Source organism: Carlito syrichta, unplaced genomic scaffold, assembly GCF_000164805.1.
Source record: "Carlito syrichta isolate Samal-C Ts95f unplaced genomic scaffold, Tarsius_syrichta-2.0.1 Scaffold308767, whole genome shotgun sequence".
In the NCBI taxonomy this organism is placed as follows: domain Eukaryota; kingdom Metazoa; phylum Chordata; class Mammalia; order Primates; family Tarsiidae; genus Carlito; species Carlito syrichta.
In genome coordinates, this window is record NW_007252863.1 from 572,776 (window position 1) to 595,313 (window position 22,538).

The 22,538-nt window shown below is 36.5% G+C and overlaps 1 protein-coding gene across 4 annotated transcripts in view; it reads right to left on the minus strand.

The window, feature by feature from the left end:
• The window catches only part of SYT14 (synaptotagmin 14), a 248,816-nt gene extending 226,711 nt beyond the window's left edge, over window positions 1-22,105 (minus strand). For 2 of the 4 annotated variants that reach the window (XM_008065674.1, XM_008065673.2), the window contains exon 1: window positions 22,058-22,101. Coding sequence is in view for 1 of the 4 variants with exons in the window: in XM_021716342.1 (XP_021572017.1) it covers window positions 21,552-21,693; window positions 22,058-22,081 (166 nt within the window). In the remaining 3 variants the exon portion in view is untranslated. Of the gene's footprint in view, window positions 1-21,551; window positions 21,758-22,057 lie in introns of all 4 variants that reach the window. The other 2 variants (XM_008065675.1, XM_021716342.1) reach the window with 2 other exon arrangements.
• Window positions 22,106-22,538: the final 433 nt, after the last annotated feature.

Here is a 22,538-nt window from a genome sequence, read left to right on the forward strand (position 1 = left end):
GAACAAAGCCTACAAGTGATGTGCAATTATATCAAGAGGCCAAACCTATCCCTGATTGGTATCCCAGAAGAAGAAAGGGAAATGGAGAGAAACTTGGAGCAAGTATTCCAGGAGGCAATCCAAGAAAACTTTCCCCATATCACCAGAGATGTGACCAGTCAAAATCAAGAGATACAGAGAACCCCCACAAGACATCAAATGAGAAGACCAACCCCTAGACACATAATAATTTGCCTACACAAAGTAGGAAAAAAAGAAAAAATCCTAAAGGAAGCAAGAGAGAAAGGTCAGACTACCTACCGGGGAAAACCAATCAGAATAGCAGCAGACATATCGGCAGAAACACTACAAGCAAGAAGGGACTGGAGCCCTATATTCAGAGTCCTCGAAGATAAACAATTTCAACCAAGAATTTCCTATCCAGCCAAGCTCAGCTTCATCAGTGATGGAGAATTAAAATCCTTCCCAGGCAACCAATCCCTAAGAGATTATGCAGCTTCAAGACTAGCTCTACAGGAGACACTTAAAAAGGTATTCAGCACAGAAGAAAGAAAAAAAAGGAATGACCACACACTTCCCAAGAGAACAGCAGAGTACAGAATCAAAAGAGAATACAGCACAACAAGAAACTTGAAAACACACACATACATTAATCCCAAAGCCAAAAGAAAACAAGCAAACAAAGAAAAACTTTAAAGAACCTCATGCCAGCGGTAAACAATCACATTTCAATAATCAGCCTGTATGAATGGACTAAATGCACCACTGAAAAGACATAGAATGGCAAACTGGATAAGAAACCATGACCCAATAATTTGTTGCATCCAGGAGACTCACCTCACTGCAAGGGACACACACAGACTCAAAGTTAAAGGATGGAAAACGAGTTTCCAGGCAAACAGTTCACAAAAGAAGAAAGGAGTTGCAAACTTAATATCAGACAAAACACCTTTAAGCTATCAAAAAGTTAAAAAGATGCAAAAGGACACTACATAATGATAAAAGGTTCAATTCATCAACAAGAAATATCCATCCTAAATATATATGCACCCAATGCAGGAGAACCAGCATTTATAAAGCAACTACTAAGTAAACCTAAAATATATATCGACTCTAACAATATTACAACAGAGGACTTGATACCCCACTAACAGCTCTAGACAGGTCATCGAGGCAAAAAATCAACAAGGAGATTCAGAACCTAAACTTGACACCAGACCAAATGGACTTAATTTATACCTACAGATTATTCCACCCAACAACCACAGAATATACATTCTACTCATCACCACATGGAACGTACTTGAAGATCGATCACATTCTTGACCATAAATCAAGCATAAACAAATTCCATATGTTGAAATCTGGCCATGCACACCCTCAGGCCACAGTGGAATAGAAATAAATCCCAACACTAACAACATGACCCCAAAGCCTACAAAGACATGGACACTAAACAGCATGATGCTGAACAACTACTGGATCAACACTGAAATCAAAGCAGAAATTAAAAGATTCCTGGAAACAAATGAAAATGAAGAAACATCTTACCAAAACCTCTGGGAAGCCATGAAAGCTGTGCTAAGAAAAGAATTTATATCTCTACAAACACACATCAAGAAAATGAAAAGATCACAAGTGGAGAGACTAACAAATCACCTAAGGGAGATGTAATCAGAAGACCACCAAAACCCCAACATTAACAGAAGAATCCAAATCACCAAAATAAGAGCCCAAATATGAGCTAGAAGACAAAAATATCTTAGAAAACATCAGCAAAACAAGAAATTGTTCTTTGAAAGAATTAACAAGATTGATGAACCCCTAGCCAGAATGACCAAGAAAAAGCCCAATTGAACACAATCAGAAATACAAAAGATCAAATAACAACTGACCAGGAAGAAACACAAAAGATTATCAGAGATTACTATGTATATCTATATGGAAACAAACTTGATAACCTAAATGAAATGGAAGACTTTCTGACATCGCACAACCTACACAGGTTGAAAAAGCAGACACTGAGACACTGAATATACCAATAATAACCCAGGAAATTGACTTTGTCATATGAAAACTACGTACTAAAAAAAGGCCCGAACCAGATGACTTTTCAGCAGAATTCTATAAAACATATAAGGAAGAACTGCTACCAATCCTTTTTAAAGTATTCCAGGCAACTGTGAAAGATGGAATTCTCCCCAAATCATTTTACGAAGCGAACATCACACTGATATCCAAACCGGGTAAATATCCAACAAAAAAAAGAGAACTACGGGCCAATATCCCTTATGAACATAGATGCAAAAATCCTCAACAAGATTCTAGCAAATTGGATCCAAAAACACATCTAAAAATTTCACCCACCATGACCAAGTAGGCTTCATCCTGAGGATGCAGGGCTGGTTCAACATTCACGAGACCATAAATGTAATAAAATACTATCAACAGATGTAAAAACAAGAACCACATGATTATATCATTAGATGCAGAAAAAGCTTTTAATAAAATCCAGCATCCCTTCTTGATTAAAAACCCTCAAACACCTAGGTATAGAAGGAACACACCTCAAAATAGTAAGTGTCATCTATGATAAACACACAGCTAACATATTGCTAAATGGACAGAAATGGCAAACATTTCCCCTAAAAACTAGAACAAGACAAGGCTGCCACTCTCACCTCTCTTGTTCAACATTGTGTTGGAAGTTCTAGCTCAGGTAATTAGACAAGAGAAGGAAATCCAGGGTATCCAAACAAGGAAAGAGGAAGTCAAGTTATCCCTCGTTGCTGATGATATGATCCTATACCTTGAAAATCCAAGAGAATCTGTCAAAAACCTGCTTGTACTGATATAGGACCTTGGCAAAGTCTCGGGGTACAAAATAAATATGCAAAGGACAGCTGCATTCCTATACACCAATAACAAGAAGGCAGAGACCCAAATTAAAAGCACAATCCCATTCACAATAGCCGCAAAAAAAAAAAGAGAAATATCTCAGCATCTTCCTAACCAGAGAACTCTTTACAATGAGAACTACAAACACTATTCAAAGAAATCCAAGAAGACACAAACAAATGGAAAAGTAGTCCATGCTCATGGATAGGAAGAATCAACGTTGTTAAGATGTCTATCCTAACAAAGGTAATCTACAGATTCAATGCAATACCCATTAAGTTATCAACATCATTATTCTCAGACCTGGAAATGACAATACAGAAATTCATATGGAAACATAAATGACTATGAATAGTCAAAACAATCCTTAGCAAAAGAAACAAAGCAGGAGCTATTATACTTTCAGACTTGAAACTTTACTATACGGCTACAGTAATCAAAACAGACTGGTACTGGTACAAGAACAGGCATACAGAATGGAACAGAACAAATTCCAGAAGCAAAGCATCAATTTCTCAGCCAACTCATCTTTGACAAAGCCTCCAACAACCACCACTGGAGAGAGGAGAACCTATTCAGTAAATGGTGCTGGGAAAACTGACTGATCACATGCAGAAGAAAGAAACAGAACCCCTACCTATCACCAAACACAAAATTTAACTCTAAATGGATCAAAGATCTAAACGTAAAACCTCAAACTATAAGAATCTTAGAAAATGCAGGGGACACCCTTATGGAAATTGGAATTGGCAACCAATTCCCATTCAGAACCCTAAGCCCATACCTTAAGAAATAAGATAGACAAGCGGGACCTAATTAGACTGATGTGCTTCTGCAAAGCAAAATAAATCACCAAGAGAGCAGGGAGACAGCCCACAGAATGGGAAAAAATATTTGCCAACTGTATATCTGACAAAGGCCTAGCATCTAGGATCTACAAGGAACTCAAATGTGCCAAAAGGAAAAAACAAATAGCCCCATTAAAAAGTGGGCAAAAGATATGAATAGACACTTCTCAAAAGAAGATATATGGGCAGCCAACAGACACATGAAAAGGTGCTCAGTCTCACTCATCATCAGAGAAATGCAAATCAAAACCATACAGAGATACCACCTAACCCCAGTAGGAATGGTTATCATTAATAAAACAAACAACAGATGCCGGCAAGGATGCGGAGAGAAAAGAACACTTCTACACTGCTGGTGAGAATGCAAACTAGTACAACCTCTTTGAAAGACAGTGTGGTGGTTACTGAAAGAACTGAAATTGACCTTCCATATGACCCAGCAATTCCCTTATTGGGAATATACCCGGAGGAACTCAAATCATTCTACAAAAGAAGAGATCTGCACACGTATGTTTGTTGCAGCTCATTCACAATAGCAAAAACATGGACCCAACTATGCTGCCCATTGAAGCTGTACTGGATTTTAAAAAATGGTACATATACACAATGGAATATTATGCAGCCATAAAGAAGGACAAACATATGAACTTAACAACAACTTGGATGGGTTTGGCGTTGATCATACTCAGTGATCTATCACAGAAACAAAGAACAAAGTACCATAGTTCTCACTCATATATGGACCTTGAACAATTATAATACTATAAGAAAGCAATTGGCAGTAGTGGGAAACTGTTGGGGGGGTGGGACTGGCAGATAAGGGAAACTGCTAGGGGAGGGAGGTACATTCCTCATAAATAAGGGTACCTACATATCAACGTTTGTATACCTAACCCTGAATTGTACCTCTCATCTTTATAATAAAAAACAAAATGCTTTTACTCAAAGAAGCTGTATCTGACTATTCTGTTTGAAGACCATCCATCTATTGGTGTGTCTGTCTCCTTCTCACACATACATATCTTCTTCTTTCTTCTCCACCCCCTCCTCCTCCTCTTCTTCCTTTTCTATTGTCATCACAGAACTTACAGCAATCTAGAATTATTTTATCTGTGTGTTTATTGTCCATCAGCCCCAACAACACAAGCTACATGACAGCAAGTATATTGTCCTATTCATCACAATATCCCCAGTACCTAGAACAGTACCTGGCACCTAACCACTTGCTAAGTGAATATACAAGAACATAGAGAAATACAAAACAAAGGTAGCATGAGAATTTTATCCCCTACTTCATAACCCTCAGGCACTCTATTGGCTTTTGGTTTCCATCAACTACACAAGGAAATGGCTAGCTATGTTGGCAGTGAACCGCTAAAACTGGCTCCCTGCCTACCACTGTTATCTTTTACATTACAATGAAACCCACAAACCCCTAACACCTCTTACACAAAAGAGTAAAGGTTACTAGAGGGCAGAAATCACAAAAAAGTGGCAGTAGAAACTGATGGAAAGAAAGAAAGGAGAGGAAAAGAAAGAAAAAGAAAATTCAGAGAGAGAGAGAGAGAAAATATGAATATCCAGCCCCCTGCCTGCATTCTAGGGTCTTACAGATTATTGAGAAAAGGATGTAAAGATTCCAATATCACAACAACCAATAAGATCACATTACTAATATGGCCTTTCTTTTCATATTTTGGCCTCCTTTATTCACCCCAAGCCAAAAAGTAAGAAGAGTAATCAGGAGTCTCAGGTCTCCTTTACACTTGGGAAAAAATGTACAGAAATAATGCCAAGCAACTCACAGCAAAACTATAAAACAGATGCATTTTGTCTTCAGTGTCTTACAGCTTGTCCTTCACATTTACGATCTGCCCATTCTGGACATTGTCCTAGATAGTATTACATTGCTTTTCACCCACCTACCCAACCCCTTGTGCACAGACACCATATTGTCCTAGGTAGCATGCCTTCAGCTCCATAATCTCCTGTTTTCCATAGTGAAAGTGGAATAATCTGATAAATTACATAAGACAGCTGGAGAACCAAGCAATGACTCCCCACCTTCTCTTCCCAGGTAACGGAGTTTGAAATGAATATCTAAAGACACAAGCTAATTATAACATGGCAGGACATAAGAAATCATGGAACACTCATGAGGGTGACATTTCAAAAGAAGCGAGTTCTTCCAATATCCTTCAAATCATACCAAACAACATTTGTATTACAGAGATATTCAACTTCATTTAAGAGAAATGAAAATCTGAATGACACTGAACTACAAATTTTAACACAGACTAACACAAAAAAATCCAAAAGTTTAAGATATACTGTCAGTTCACATATTTTTGATAGGAATGTAAAATGGCACAATGTATAAAGAAAGGTTTTTGTAATTTCTAATACCTTATGTAAGAATTGTCCTTTAACCCAGCAATCCCATTTTTCAGAATCTACCTGAAAACAGTCTTGCACTAATAAGCAATTATTCATGACAAAGGTATTCAATGTGGCATTATTTATTATTATTAGAGACACGGTCTCCTCTGTCACTCAGGCTGGAATGCAGTGGAGAATCATGGCTTACTTCAGTCCCAAACTCCTGGTCTCAAGCGATCCTCCTGCCCCAGCCTTCAGAATAGGTAGGACTATATATTTATATTTATATTGTATAGACAAGGTCTCACTCTGTTGCCCAGGCAGGTCTTGAACTCTTAGGCTCAAGCAATACTCCCACCTTAGCCTCCTAAAGTGCTGAGATTATAGGCATAAGACACTGCATCTGGCCAAGGGACATTATTTTAATTGCAAAAATTTGAAAGCAAAGCAATTTTCATTGGTAGGAAACTACATAAATTATGGTATGTTCACATATTAGAGTACAATGCAGACAGAATAAAAAATAAGAGGCTCTCTCTACCTAATGATATGAAGTCAACTATAGAATATATGGTTATGTTTTTTTAAAAAGCAAGATACAAAACAATATATATAGTATGCCACCTTTTGCAAAATGGCTAAATCAAGCTCAAGGTATACATGAATTCACCTGCTTATTGTGTGTGATAAGAATTCTTGAAGTCTACTGTCTTAGCTATTATCAAGAATATAACACATTGTTATTAACTATAATAACCATGCTATACAACAGATCTCTTGAACTTATTCATCCTATCTAACTACAATTTTGTATCCTTTGACCAATTTGTTCCCCAACCTCACCCCAGTCCCTAGTAACCAACATTCTAACTCTACTTCTATAAGTTCAACTTCTTTAGATTCCACATATAAGTGAGATCATGTGGCATTAATCTCTCTGTGCCTGGTTTCATTTAATATTATATTTGCCAAGTTCACCCATGTTGCAAATGACAAGATTTCCTTTAAAAAACTGAATAGTATACCACTGTGTATATATACCACATTTTCTTTATTCATTCATTCATTGATAGTCACCTAGGTTGATTCCATATCTTGGCTACTGTGAATAATGCTGCAATGAACATGAAAGTGCAGACATTTCCTTGACATACTTTCATTTTCTTTATATATATCCAGTAGTGGGATTGTGAGATCATATGGTAGTTCTATTTATGATTTTCTGAAGAACTTCCATACTGTTTTTCATAATGGCTGTACTAATTTACATTTCCACCAACAGTATGCAAAGGTTATTTTTTCTCCGTAACTCCTCTAACACTTATCTTTTGTCTTTTTGATAATAGTCATTTTAACAGGTGTGAGGGATTTTCTAGCAAGATGGCAAGGGAGCAGGTAGGACTGTGAGAGTCTCTGTAAAAGCAAGTATCCATAAAGACAAGAGTGGGTATGTGCCAGTGGGTGAGTGAAAGTCTGTCTGAGGGGAGACCTGGATTCATGTACCCAGGGCTCTCCTCCAGAGGTGACTACAACCCTCCGCTGCCCTAAGACTGGATCCCCCAGTGCACAGGATCATCTGCTGTACTTGGGGCTCTTCTGAGAAGAGGCAGCAGAAAACAACTGATCTTCATCACCTGGTGCCCAGTCCACACCATCACCTGCTCTGTAGCAGAGCAGCACAAGTTCCAGGTCTGTGGAGAGAGCAAGTTGTGGAAATGCTGGAAAGACGCCCCACCAACAGTGAGGAAACGCCAACCGGCGCCATTTTCTCTGTCCCAGAACAATGCAGAGACTTGCATTGCCCCACCCAGCTTCACGCAGCCCCCAACCTGGGATCTAGAGGTTATTTCATCAAACTCAGAGAGACAGACACCCTTCTCCCATGCTGGAACAGGCACAGACATGCCAGATCTAACTGGGAGACTTGAGAGCAGCAGCAGCAAGCTGGGTGAGTCCAGATCTAATCCACCCTCCTCCCATAAGTCCATGGGGCACCTGACCCATGCTGAGAAAAACCCTATCAGACTACACTGAGAGCAGAGGGAAGGAGCTAGAGACCAGAGCTGAAAGGCAGTTGGAGTTACAGGAATGACCTCAGAGTGAGTTTCATTTTTTGGTTTTTGCTTGTTTGCTGTTTTAGTTTTTTTCTCTTCTTTCTGTTTTTGATTACATTTTCATACTTGCTTTGTTTCTGTTACTTTAATTTTTTTTTTTTAAGATTTCCTGTTTGTGTATGGGTATTTTTTAGGGAGAATATATCAGTAGGGGGTTTTTGTTGGTTTGTGTGTTTGTATGATTGTCTGTTTTGCTTTGTTTTTTTAATCCTTTGTCTTTGTGTCTCTATTCATTTGTTGGTTGGTATACCTGTCTGTCTGTTTTTCCTCCTCCTCCTCCTCCTCCTCCTCCTCTTCTTCTTCTTCTTCTTCTCTCTCCACCTTCCTCTCACCTTCCTCTCACCTTCCTCCTTCCTTTTTCCATTCTTTTCCTTTTTCTTATCTCATTTTACTTTCAGAGGGCAAACATATACTCCCACTGCATGAACAGATTATAAGGTGGTGGGAAGTGGGCTCCAGGGAGCCGACACACTTGTCAGCAGATACTGGGATCTGCAGGTAGTTTCTGAATCACTGCTCCCTACTCAATTAAATCTCAAAACTGCAAAAAGTAAAGCCCACCATCCCCAGTCCAGCTTCAGAATTGAACAAAGCCAGAGTAACTACATAAGGAAGAATAGCAGATTGAGCAAACAGAAGTAAATGCTACCCCCGACCCCAAAACAACAGAATTAAAGAACAAGTTAAAAAAATGGGGAGGAAAATCTACACAAATGAAGAAAAACCAAAGGGAGACTATGGGTCTCACACAAACCCCTGGGAGGTCAACCATTGAGAATAAAGCCTTCAGAATGCAAACAGTGAAGAGTCCCAGAATGACTGGTCTTAAACCACAAGCCCAGATACCAAGATATTAATAAAGAGAATAAACAGAAATGAGGAAAGACAAGACAAAAGAATGAAGAAGTTGATAACTGAGATAACAACAATAAAGAATACAGTAAACGGAATAAATAAACTGATAAGCATGGAAAGAAGAATCAACCGAGCAGAAGAAAGAATCTCAGAGCTTGAGGACCAAAATATGGAACTAACTCAAATTATTAAAAACACAGAAAAGAAGCTTAAAAAGTCAGAACAAAACCTCCAGGAGATGAGCGAATATTTCCAGAGGCTGATCCTAAGATTAACTAGAATCCCTGTGGCAGACAGAGAGACAGAGACCACCCTGGAACACATATTCCATGAAATTATCCAAGAAAACTTCACTCAACTCATCAGAGATGCGACCATTCAAACACAGAAGATTCAGAGGACCCCTGCAAGACAACAAATGAAAAGATCAACTCCTAGACACACAGTAATTCACCTACACAAAGTAGGTATAAAATTAAAAAATCCTAAAGGCAGCAAGAAAGAAAGGTCAGACTACCTACTGGGGGAAGACCAATTAGAATATCAGCAGTCTTATCTACAGAAACACTTCAGGATAGGAGACCTTAGAGCTAAGCTAAGATTCATCAGTGATGGAGAATTAAAATCTTTCCCAGACATTCAATCCCTAAGAGCTTACTGTGCCTCCAGACCAGCTATACAAGAAACACTTAAGAAAGTATTAAACACAGAAGAAAGGAAAAAAAGAATGATAATGCCTGTCCCAAGAAAGCAGGAAAAAGACTGAAAACACATATGAATCAACCCAAAAATCAAAAGAAAGACAACAAACAGATGCAACAACAACAAATAACATACGAACTTCATGACAGGGATAAACTCTCATATCTCAATAATTTGCCTGAATATGAATGGACTAAATACACCACTAAAAAGGCACAGAATGTTAAAATGGATAAAATATCATGAGGCAACAATATATTTGTCTCCAAGAGACTCATCTCACCAGAAAGGACACTCACTGACTCAAAGTAAGAGGATGGGAAACAAAATTTCAGGCAAACGGAACACAAAAGAGAGCAGGAGTCACAATCTTAATATAAGACAAAATATCCTTTAAGCTATCAAAAAATTTTAAAAGATATGGAAGGTCACTATATAATGATAAAAGGTTCAATCCATCAACAAGAAATATCCATCTTAAACACATATGTACCCAACATAGGAGCACCAACTTTCATAAAGCAGCTTCTAGGTAAACTTAAAAAAGATATTGACTCTAACACTATCACAGCTGGGGACTTAAACACCCCACTCACAATCCTAGACATATCATCAAGATAAAAAAAATTAACAAGGAGATCCAGAACCTCAGTGTGATGCTTCACCAAATGGACTTAATTGATACCTATAGAACACTCCATCCAAAAATCACAGAATATACATTCTACTCATCACCACATGAAATGTACTCTAAGATCAACCATATCCTTGGCCACAAATCAAGCATAAACAAATTCCATAAGATTGAAATGCTGCCATGCACCTTCTCGGACCACAGTAGAATAAAAATAAATACCAGCACCAACAAAGTTCCCCAAAACCCACAAAGACATGAACACTAAAAAGCATGATGCTAAACAACTCCTGGGTCAACATGGAAATCAAAACAGAGATTAAAAGATACCTGGAAACAAAAATGAAGAAATATCTTACCAAAATCTCTGGGATGCCATGAAAACAGTACTAGGAGGAGAATTCATATCTCTATGAACACATATGAAGAAAATGGGAAAATCATGTTAACAGCCTACAAATCACCTAAAGAAGTTGGAAACAGAAGACCACCAAAACCCTAACTTCAGAAGAAGAATCCAGAGCACCAAAACAAAAGCCCAAATTTGAGACATAGAAGAAAAAAATATAATACAAAATATCAATAACACAAAAAGCTGGTTCTTTGAAAGGATAAACAAGACTGATGGACCCCTAGCTAGACTGGTCAAAAAAAAGTGCAAATAAACAAAATCAGAAATGCAAAACATCAAGTCACAATTTACCTCAAAGAAATACAAAAGATTATCAGAGACTACTATGTACTCTTGTATGGAAACAAACCTGAAAACTTAAAGGAAATGAAGTACTTTCTGACATCACACAACCTCCCCACGTTGAAACAAGAAAAAATCAAGATACTAAATAGATCAATAACAAGCCAGGAAATTGACTATGTCATAAGAAAAATATCTACCAAAAAAAGCCCTGGACCTGATGGCTTGCCAGCAGAATTCCACAAAACATACAAGGAAGAACTGATACCAATCCTACTGAAAGTATTCCAGCCAACTGAGAAAGATGAAACTTTCCCCAAATCATTTTATGAAGCTAACATCACATTGATACACAAACTAGGTTAAGATCCAACAAAGAAAGAGAACTATAGGCCGATACCCTTGAAGAACATAGATGCTAAAATACACAGGATCCTAGCAAACCAGATCCAACAACACATCTCAGAAAACATCCACCACAACCAAGTAGGCTTCATCCCCAGGATGCAAGGCTGGTTCAACATTCACAAGACCATAAAGGTAATTAAATATATCAACAGATGTACAAAAAAACCCCACATTATTATATCATTAGATGCAGAAAAAGCTTTTGATAAAATCCATCACCCCGTCTTGATAAAAACCTTCAAATATCTATGCATAGATGAAACATACATCAAGATAGTAATAGCCATCTATGAGAAACCCACAATCAGCATATTGCTAAATAGACAGAAATTGGAACCATTTCTCCTGAAAACTGGAACAAGACAAGAATGTCCACTTTCAATCCTCCTTTTCAACATAGTTTTGGAAATCCTAGCTAGAGCAACCAGACAAGAGAAGGAGATCAGGGTATCCAAACAGGAAAAGAGGAAGTCAAGTTAACCATCTTTGCAGATGACGTGATTTTATACTTCAAAAATCCAAGAGAATATGTTAAAAAACCCCTGTGTACTGTTAAAGGACTTTAGCAAAGTCTCAGTACAAAATAAATGTGCAAAAGACAGTCACATTTCTATACATCAACAATAAACAAACAGAAACCAAATAAAAAGCACAATCCCATTCATAATAGTCACAAAAAAATGAAATACCTTGGCATTTTCCCAACTAGAGAAGTCAAAGACCTTTACAACAAAAACTACAAAGCACTGCTCAAAGAAATCAAAGATTACACAAATGGAAAAATATTTCATGTTCATGGATTGGAAGAATCAACATTGGTAAGATGTCCATTCTACCCAAGGCAATCTACAGATTTAACGCAATACCCATTAAATTACCAGCAGCATTCTTCTCAGACATGGAAACGACAATACAGGAATTCATATGGAAAAATAAGTGACCACAAAGAGCCAAAAAAATCCTCAGCAAAGAAACAAAGCGGGAAGCATCACACTCCCAGACTGTAAACTCTATTATACAGCTACAATAACCAAAACAGCCTGGTATTGGTACAAGAACAGGCATACAGACCAATGAAACAGGATAGAGATTCAGGAAGCAAAATCTCAATTTGTCAATCAACTCATCTTTGACAAAGCCTCCACCATCAACCACTAGTGAGAGGAGAATCTATTCAGTAGATGGTGTTGGGAAAACTGGCTGACCATATGCAGAAGATTAAAACAAGACCCCTATCTATCACCATGCACAAAAATCAACTCTAAATGGATCAAAGACCTAAATGTAAAACCTCAAACTATAAGAACCTTAGAAAATGCAGGAGACACCCTTTATGGAAATTGGAACTGGCAACCAATTCTTGATTAAAACCCCAAGTGCCCATGCCATAAGAGATAAGATAGACAAGTGGGACTTTATCAAACTGAAAAGCTTCTGCAAAGCCAAGGAAACCATTGAGAGAGTGGGGACACAGCTCAGAGACTTAGAAAAAATATTTGCCAACTGTATATCTGACAAAGGTCTAACATCTAGGATATACAAGGAACTCAAATGTGCTGAAAGGAAAAAAATAAACAGTCCCATTACAAAGTAGGCAAAAGATATGAATAGACACTTCTCAAAAGAAGACATATGAGCAGCCAACAGATAGATGAAAAAATGCTCAGCTTCACTAGTCATCAAAGAAATGCAAATTAAAACCACACTGAGATAACACCTAACTCCAGTCAGGATGGCCACCATCAATAACTCAAAAAGCAACAGATGCTGGAGAGGATGTGGGGGGAAAAGGAACACTTCTACACTGTTGGTGGGAGTGTACACTAATACAACCTCTTTGGAAAACAGTGTGGTGATTCCTAAAAGAACTTCCATACAACCCTGCAATCCCCCTATTGGGAACATACCTTGAGGAACTCAAATCACTCTATGAAAAAGATACCTGCATACGAATGTTTATTGCAGCATTGTTCCAAATAGCAAAAACATGAAACCAACTGTGCTGCCCATCAAAAAGGGACTGGATTTTTAAAAATGTACATATATATGATGGAATATTATGAAGCCATAAAGAAGGACAAAATTATGAACTTCACAGCAACTTGGATGGACTTAGAGTCTATAATACTGAGTGATCTATCACAAAAACAAGGAACTGAGTATCACATGTTCTCACTCATAAGCAGACCATGAACAATTATCATAATACTATAAGAAAAGGACTGGCAGTAGTGGGAAATCTGCCAGTGGGAGGGCACACCTCATCAACAAGAGTACCCACAAAATGAACATTTGCATACTTAACCCTGAATTGTACCCAACATCTTTAAAATAAATTTAAAAAAACAAAACACAAAGGGCTTTCTCTGACTGAAGGCTGAAAAGGCAGGAAAGGGATGGGATGTGCTGTAGCTGGTTTGAAGTTGGGGGAGCACAGCAGCATGATAGTATAGGTGGCCTTAAATTGCTGAAGTGGTCCTCGTTTCTCCCCCCTCCAAAAAAAAACAGGTGTGAGAGGATATCTTATTGTGGTTTTAAGTTACTTTTCTCTCATGATTCGTGATTTTGAGCATTTTTCATACACTTGTTGGCCATTTGTATATCTTCTGAGAAATATCTATTCAGATCCTTTACCCATTGTTAATCAGGTTATTTGTTTTCTTCTTACTGAATTGACTCCTTATATATTTTGGACATTAACCCCTTATCAGATGTATGGTTTACAAATATTTTTTTCCCATTCCATAGGTTGTCTCTTTATTCTCTTGATTATTTCCTTGATTATGCATTAGCTATTTATTTTAATGTAATCTCATTGGTCTATTTTTGTTTTGTTTGCCTGTGCTTTGGGATTCATATCCAAAAAAATCACTGCCCAGACTAATGTCATAGAGTGTTTCCCCTTTGTTTTCTTCTAGTAGTTTTACAGGTTCAGGTCCTTGAAGATTTAAGTCTTTAATCTACTTTGCATTCATTTTTATATATGGTTTGAGATAAGGTGGACCCCAACTTGCCTTTACTACATGTATTGCAAATAACATCTCCTACTTTGTCTTTTTTACTCTACTTGCATCTCTTATTGTAATGGTAAAAATCTATCAATCTCTTCCTCCACTGTTGTACATTTTCTAACTTGAAAACGTTGTAGCCCACACTGAAATAATATAGTATACCAAATATCCTCCTAAAGCTTTTTAAGAAAATGTAACTAGAATTTACCTTAGTTCATATTTATAGCATGGTACACAAATCTACTTTGATTTTTTCCATATGAATAACCTATTTTTCCTAAATAACTTAACGTGTAATCTACCCACACTCTACTGAATTGTAACATCATCTTTTAGTAAATTAAGCTTCCATGTATATGAGTGTCTGTTTCTGTTCTCTATTTTGTTTACTAAACTATCTATCTGTATCTGGGCCAATTCCATACCATCTTAATTACTGTAACTTTACAACAAGTTCTAGATAATAGCAGGGCAAATTCCTAAAGCAGAGATAGCTAATTGTCTCCAATAACCACACTCTCTCTCTTCCTTTTAGTTATAGAATCAACCCCTGAGATTTAGCCACCTGACATAACAATTCTCAACTTCCTTTGCAGCTAGTTATGGCCTTGTAACTAAATTCTGGCCAACTACATGTAAGTAGAAATGATATATTTGCACCTTCTGGATTGCATCCTTAAAAAGCTGCTTACAAGTTTTTCCTTTTCTGGGGGGCTGGAATGTAGATATGGTAATTTCAAATATGCCAAAGCCAACATCCTAAGAAATGTCAGAACTGGATAGAAGGAACTTGCCAAGTAGAGTCATCTAACACCATACTGCCTATCAACTCGGACTTTTACATAAGAGAGAAGTAAATTTTCTTGTTTCGTCACTTGGTTCTGATAAAACAATTAAATGAATATCCTAACTAATACAAAATCCTACCATGTTATTTTACTCCAAAACCATCTTAACTCTTCTTGGCTGTTTGCTCTGCCATATACACTGAAAAATTAACTTGTCCATTCCCTAAAATGCTGTTGCATTTAGATTAGAATTACATTGAATTTATAGATTAATTGGGGGAGTACTGTCAACTTAAGCATATCACATACTTCTACCCTAAAATATTATTTATCCTCATTTTTTTATGTCTGTATATAAAGCTTTTTAAATTTTATCCATAAACGCAATACACATCTTTTGTTCAATTTGTTCCTGGATATAGTACATATCTGACAACACTGTAAAAAAGATATTTTATTGCATTTTGTTTGCTGCCCACTATATATTTTATACATACTTTATATATTGATCTTGTATTGATCAAATATACTAAGCTCTCTTATTCTCTTGATTTGTTTAGAGTCACTTAGATTTCCTATGCAGATAATTTAAATTACCTGTAAATAATATTAGCATTACCTCTCCATTTTTAACCTTACATTTTTCATTTCTTTGTGTTAGCTTACAAGACTAGCTAATCTCCAATATGATGCTGAACAGCTGCATTCATGCAGCAAGTATTTAGTTTATGTATTTTTGACAGTTATCCTTTATTAGGTGAAATTTTTTTATATACTTAGTTTGCCAAAAACTTTACGATAAATGAATAATAAACATTTTCAAATGCTTTTCCTGCTTCTATTGAGGTGTTCATATGATTAACATGGGAAACTATATCAACAGATACACATCCAATATTTTTGGGATAAACTTACGTCCTGTCATATGTTTTTATCTTAAAATATTGCTGAATTTATTTGCTAATTCTTACATTTATATTTCCAAGTAGGATTAGCATGTATTTCCCTCTCTTATACTGTAATAGTCTAGTTTGTTATCAATATATTGTAGTCTCATGAGGTAATTTGAGGTAACGTTTCATTTCTTTCAGTTTCTGGAACAGGTTTTATAAGATTAGGTCCTTTTGTTCTTTGAAGGCTGGAGAGTAATTAATGATTAATTCAAGTATAAATTATATTTTTCTCTAACATTGTTCATTTCATGTTTGATTTCAAATTTACTGCCAAGAAGTCATTAATATTTTTAGAATTTAAAAAATCTTGCTTAGAATTGTAATTCCATTCCCTTTCATAGGTCTAATATTCTTTAGATATGGCTTCTTTTTTTCTAAATTAATCATACTAGAGATCTATTTTATGTCTTTTCAAAGCACTGCATTTTGGCTCTATTGGTCCTCTTTATTTCTGTTTTCGATTTCATTAATTTTTTGCTATTTTTATTCCTCCCTCCTTCTAGTTTCTCTGAGTTTATGAGATGGCTCTAACTTCTTGCATTGAATGCTTATCTCACAAATTTTCACTCACTTCTTTTCTAATATGAGCATATAAGATATTGCTTTTTTGAAAAACATGTCTGCAAATTCTTTGACATAACTCCCGTGGAGAAGTAGGGCTTATATCCCTTTCCTTTGAAACTAACCAGATTTGTAACTACTTAATACTAACATAGTATGGCAAAAGTGCTACCATGTGCCTCCCTCTAAGATCAGGTCATAAAAAAAGTAATCTGTCTTAACTGGTAGAACATTTACTGCCATGTGAGAAGTCATTAAATGAAGTACAATTAATAAACAGAAAGAAAGCCAATGTGGCTGAATCATAGTGGGTAAGAGGGAGTATATATAAAATGAGGAGGATAAAATAGAGAGGGGTCAGATAATGCAAGTGTGGTAGGCTGAATAACGGCCCCTGAAAGGTCTGTAGATCCTAATCCCAGAATTAAATGGCAAAGGGGACTTTACAGATTTGGTTATGTTAAGAATTTTGAGATGGAACGATTAACGTGGATTATGGGCCTGATGTGGCCATAGGATCCCTGGAAGAGAGAGGCAGGCAAACAGAGCAATGGAAGAAGGAGACAGAACAACAGAATCACAGGTTGGAGATACGTTTGAAAATAGAGAAGAGAATTAGAGGCTAGGGAATGAAGGTGGCCTCTAAAAGATAAAAAAGATAAGGAGGCCAGGTTTGGTGGCTCAGCCTGTAATCCCAGCAGCTTGGGAGGCTGAGGCAAGCGGATTGCCTGAGCCCGCGGGTTCGAGACCAGTCCGGGCAACTTGGCAAGACCTTGTCTCTACCTTGTCTCTAATAAATCAAAAATTAGTTGGGAGTGGTAGCTCACCTGTAGTTCCAGCTACTTGGAAGGCTGAGGTGGAAAGATCGCCAGAGCCCAGCAGGGCGACGCTGGAGTGGTCACGGAACTCCAGCCTGGGCGATAGAGTGAGACTCCAACTCAAAAATAATAATAAGAAGAAGAATAAGGAAACAGATTCTCCCCATGAAGCCTCCAAAAAAAAAAAAGGCTAGACTTCAGCAGTGAAACTGACTTCAGACTTCTGTCTCCCAGAACTATAAGAAAACAAATATGTTGTTTTAAGCTAGTAATATTATGATAATTGGTACCTCAAAGTGGAGTGCTGCTGTAACAAATACCTTGAAATGTGGAAGGAGTTTTAGAATTGGATAATGGGTTAAAGCTTGAAGAATTTTGAGGAACATAATAGAAAAAGCCTAAATATCCTTTAACAGACTTTCAGTAGAAATATGGATGTTAGCGACTCTGCCAGTAGAGAACAAGAAAGAAACAGGAATATGGTGAAGAAAACATATCATCTTAAATCTACATAAATAAATCTATAATACATAAATCTTCATAAATAAATCTATAATACCTAAATCATCTTAACAGACCATCGGTAGAAATGTGGATGTTAAAGATGCTGCTAGTGAAGGCTCGGAAGGAAATGAGGAATGTGCTACTATAAACTGGAGGCAAGGGATCCTTGTAAGAAAGAGGCAGAAAACTTCACTGAATTGTGTTCTATGGTTATATGGAAAGCAGAACTTTTAAACAATGAACCTGGATATTTAACTGAGATTTCCAAGCAAAGTATTAGTGGCGCAGCCTAGTCACCTCATGCTGCTTATAGTAAAATATGAGAGAATGATAAATTGAAGAGAAAAACTTTTAAGCGAAAAGGAACTAGGACTTGATGTCTTGGAAAATCAGTCTATCCCAATTGTAAATGATGCTACAATTATTATAGAAGATTCACTGTCAAGAAACACAGTCTGGAGAGAAAGTCAAGAGTGTGGTTGGACAAAATTTTGCTAGTGCCTCAAAATGAAAAGGGTCATAGTATTCAGTGACACAGAGGGCTCTTTGAAGAGATTAGATATGTGACATGGATTCCCTCAGCAATTTCAGCAGAAGTCAAAAGCAGAGATAGGATTATCTAGGGAAGACCTGTGGAGGAGCCTCTGGTCTAATGGAATAGATCTCTGTAACATATGGGTAATACAAGGTTTTTGAGAATGTTACACTTCAGAAACACTGTCGCCTTGGACTGAAGAGGACAAGAGAGAACGAGATGAAGGAAGGCTGTCAGACTACCAAAAATCCACAAGCAGAAAACAAGCTGATGAATTACTCAGATGCAAACACGTACCTTTCATAAAAAGGAAGAGGGACTCCAAGGGCAGAGGCTTAAATCCAGAGGGTAGAGCCTCAGGCCTTGGGGCCAAGAGCCCCAGAGTATTATTCCCAGGTCTTTAAATTTAGCCCAGTTGAAGTTTAAAGTAGCTTGGGAACAGTGACTCCTTTCTTTCATTTCCTCACTTTTGCAACAGGAATGCTTATAACTATTACTCTATGCCATCCCACCATTGTATTTTGGGAGTGGGTAACTTGTTTTCTAGTTTCACAAGTCCACAGATAGATAGAAATTGTGAACCAGGAGGGATCATACCCAGAATCTCACTCATACATAATGTAAATTATTTAGATAATGAGACTTTTGGGCTGAAGACAGTTATATGACATTTTGGATACTGACTTGATGCTATAATGGGGCTTTGAAGATCAGAGTAAGACACTGTGATTCTATTCCAGCTATAATGAGAATTCACAGAAGAATTTCAACCAGCAAAGTGATACGGCCTAATTTACATTTTTAAAAATCTCTAATACTTACTCAAAGGAGGTAAGAATGGAAGTAGGAAAACCAGCTAGAAAACTATTACAGTGATCTAGGTTAAAAAAAAAAAACAAAAAAACTGACTCAAACTCTAATGACAACAGGATGGAAAAAAGAGAATACATTCAAAATATATTTTATAGGTAAAATTGACAGAACTTACTAATAAATTAAATGTGGGCAATAAGAATAAGAGAAATATAAAATGAGTCTTAAGTTAGGACTTGAGCAACTAGATAGAACATGCTATTTATTAACTGAGATAGAAGAAACTGAGAAAGGTATAGGAGCATTTGAGAAAATCAAGAATTGCATTTTAGAAATGTCAAGTTGTTATTCTAACAAATCCAGATAGAAATATCAAGTAAATAGTCTGATAAAAGAGCAGAGAGCTCAAAAACAGTCCAGAGCTTGATCTATAAATGTACGTGACATTTAAAACAACAGAACTGTATAAAATCAAATGGAGGAAAAAATAAGTAAGCCTAGGACCAAACCCTGGTATTCAGAGGCCTAACAGGGGAGAGAAGTCAGCAAAAAAGATAGCAAAGAATAGCCAAACTGGTAAAAAGAAATTGAGTGTAATGTCAGAGATGTCATTTTATTAGAATCACTGATACTAATTACAATTATTCTACTTTACATAACATTCACATGATCTACCCTATGTAGTCCAGCTTAGTCCAGCTAAGTACAGCTTAAAATGCAAAAGCTTTGACTCTGAGCATTAATTTTGAAAATATTCAAAAACCTATGGAACATCTATTAGAATAGGACACTACACTGAATGCTGAAAGGATACATAGATAAAGAGAGATTCAGATACTTTTCCATGACATGGCTATGGTGTTAATAATTTTTTTAAATTTTTATTCATAGAATTAAAATTATATAGAAAAATGGAAGGAAGTAAAAAAGCTGGACAAATATACAGAAATCTTGGCAAGGCATACTCTGTGAACTGCTTGGATAGGAATGGAGATAGCAATAAAGGACAGCCAAAAAAAGTCATAATAAAAAGATATTATTTGGATCATCATCTATCCTTATCTATACTATTTTCTCCATTGTAGCTTTTTACTCCTTTTGTAGCCACAAAAGGCTCTCTACACATTTTAGTTTTCTTCCTTGTAACTGTCCCTATTCTTAATTTTATTTTCTCCTCACCTGACTACAGATTTAATAGCATTTGATTCTAACCAATCTATACGGTGTCTTTGGCTGTCCCATCAAATTATTCAGTAGGACAAAATCATTAAAAACATTTTTAGTAATTCTGGATTAATATATATAACAGAAGACTAAAAAATGTCTGTGTAGAGGAAGAAAAAATGTATAGATTTATTCTAATTTTAGATAAGCACAAATCAACAACGGTTACAGGGTGAGAATCACAATCCTAAATTTGAGGTTTCAGGGAACTGCATTCAATTTTTTTTGTGTGTGTGGCACCAGAGGAAAGGTATACAGATAAGCTATACTTTAATAAAGGAAATAGACTATTAAAATGAACAGCAACTGCAGGCAGTGACTCATAGATAAACTAATATGATCATGTCAACAAGAGTCACGTAAATTCACTTAAGAAGGATTAATTTTTTTTTTCAATTCTAAAGAAGCTGAGGTTCTTCAAAGCTGTTAAAGACTTACTGAAAATATGCAGAAATTTCCCTGGCAGGCTAATCATACCCAGGTATCAAAAATACTGACACTGCTCCAAACTTTCTTAGAGTGAAACATTAGGGAGAGGAGTGCTGCTAGTTGGCAAGAGTCAGGAGGGCCAAGTGAGTTTTCAAGAGAGATGCAACAAAAAGAAAAGGCTCCACGTTTAAAAGGAAATAAGAGTAGTAAACATATGAAGATTTCTTCCACTGACCTCCCCAGGTATATCTTTTCCTTCCTCCATACCATTTTACAGATTTGTGATTACTTATAAGGAGTTGTGGGGACTCCCAAAGTTTTCCTGATTCCTCCAAATCTACAGAACACCTGATTCCTTGCCTCCCGCCTAGTAACTGAATTACCTTTCCTGGGGCCACCTTTGTTGAACCACCCAGTTGTCAGGTGGCTCCTTCTAAGGAAGCATAGACAGTTGTTGGTGTCAAAGGATGTTGTGGTCTTTGGATAAGTTCCCGATTTGAATCTCAACCAACTCCTCACATCTCTCTGATGGGGTACAGTAATAGAACAGAAGTCAATGGGAGATCAGCATGCACTCAGATTCCAGATTCTGAAAGGGAACAAAAATCAAACCCTCCATTCTTTGCCTCTTCACCATGTCTAATAACCAATATGCTAGAAACCAGGCTTTATCAGCCCATCAAAACTAAATATAAAGCAGCAACTCTCAATAACCAAATAATAAGCAGTATGTACTTTATGAATGCTTAACTCCATAATACAAATAATAAATATTCATATTCATTAAATGTTTTGCTTTATAAACCCAAATTATCTGCCATCCTACTAAAATTTTATACTATTAAATCTTCATTTAGTATTTAAATATCCATGCAGAACAATGACTTACCTTTTCTAATACAGATAAGTTCATGTACTCCACAGGTTCTCTCTCCACCTGTTAAAAAAAAGTTTATTAGAAGTTAAAAACATAGAAGATAGCATGAATTTGACTATTCCAGAGAACTGTTTTAAATTAGCAACTAGAAATGACCTTAGAAAAAGGTTCCCTAATTCTTCTCTTTAAACTTAACTAAATGAGAATATGATAGCCTGATTCTCAGAATTTGCCTTAACAATCTAGAAATTAAGGTCTAATAGTACCTGAGCCTTAACACAGACAGGTAACTTATTATTGAAAGGTTAATCTTATAAAGGCACTATTTATATTTGATCATATATACTCATATCATATACTTTCCAACTACCCCCTCTTAAAAATGTATAAGAAAAGATTAACAGGTACCATAATAATACAAACTAGCAAATTTAACCAAAAAGTGACTTCAATCATTATTCAGTTATTTTTAAAACCTTTTTTAATGGTTCAT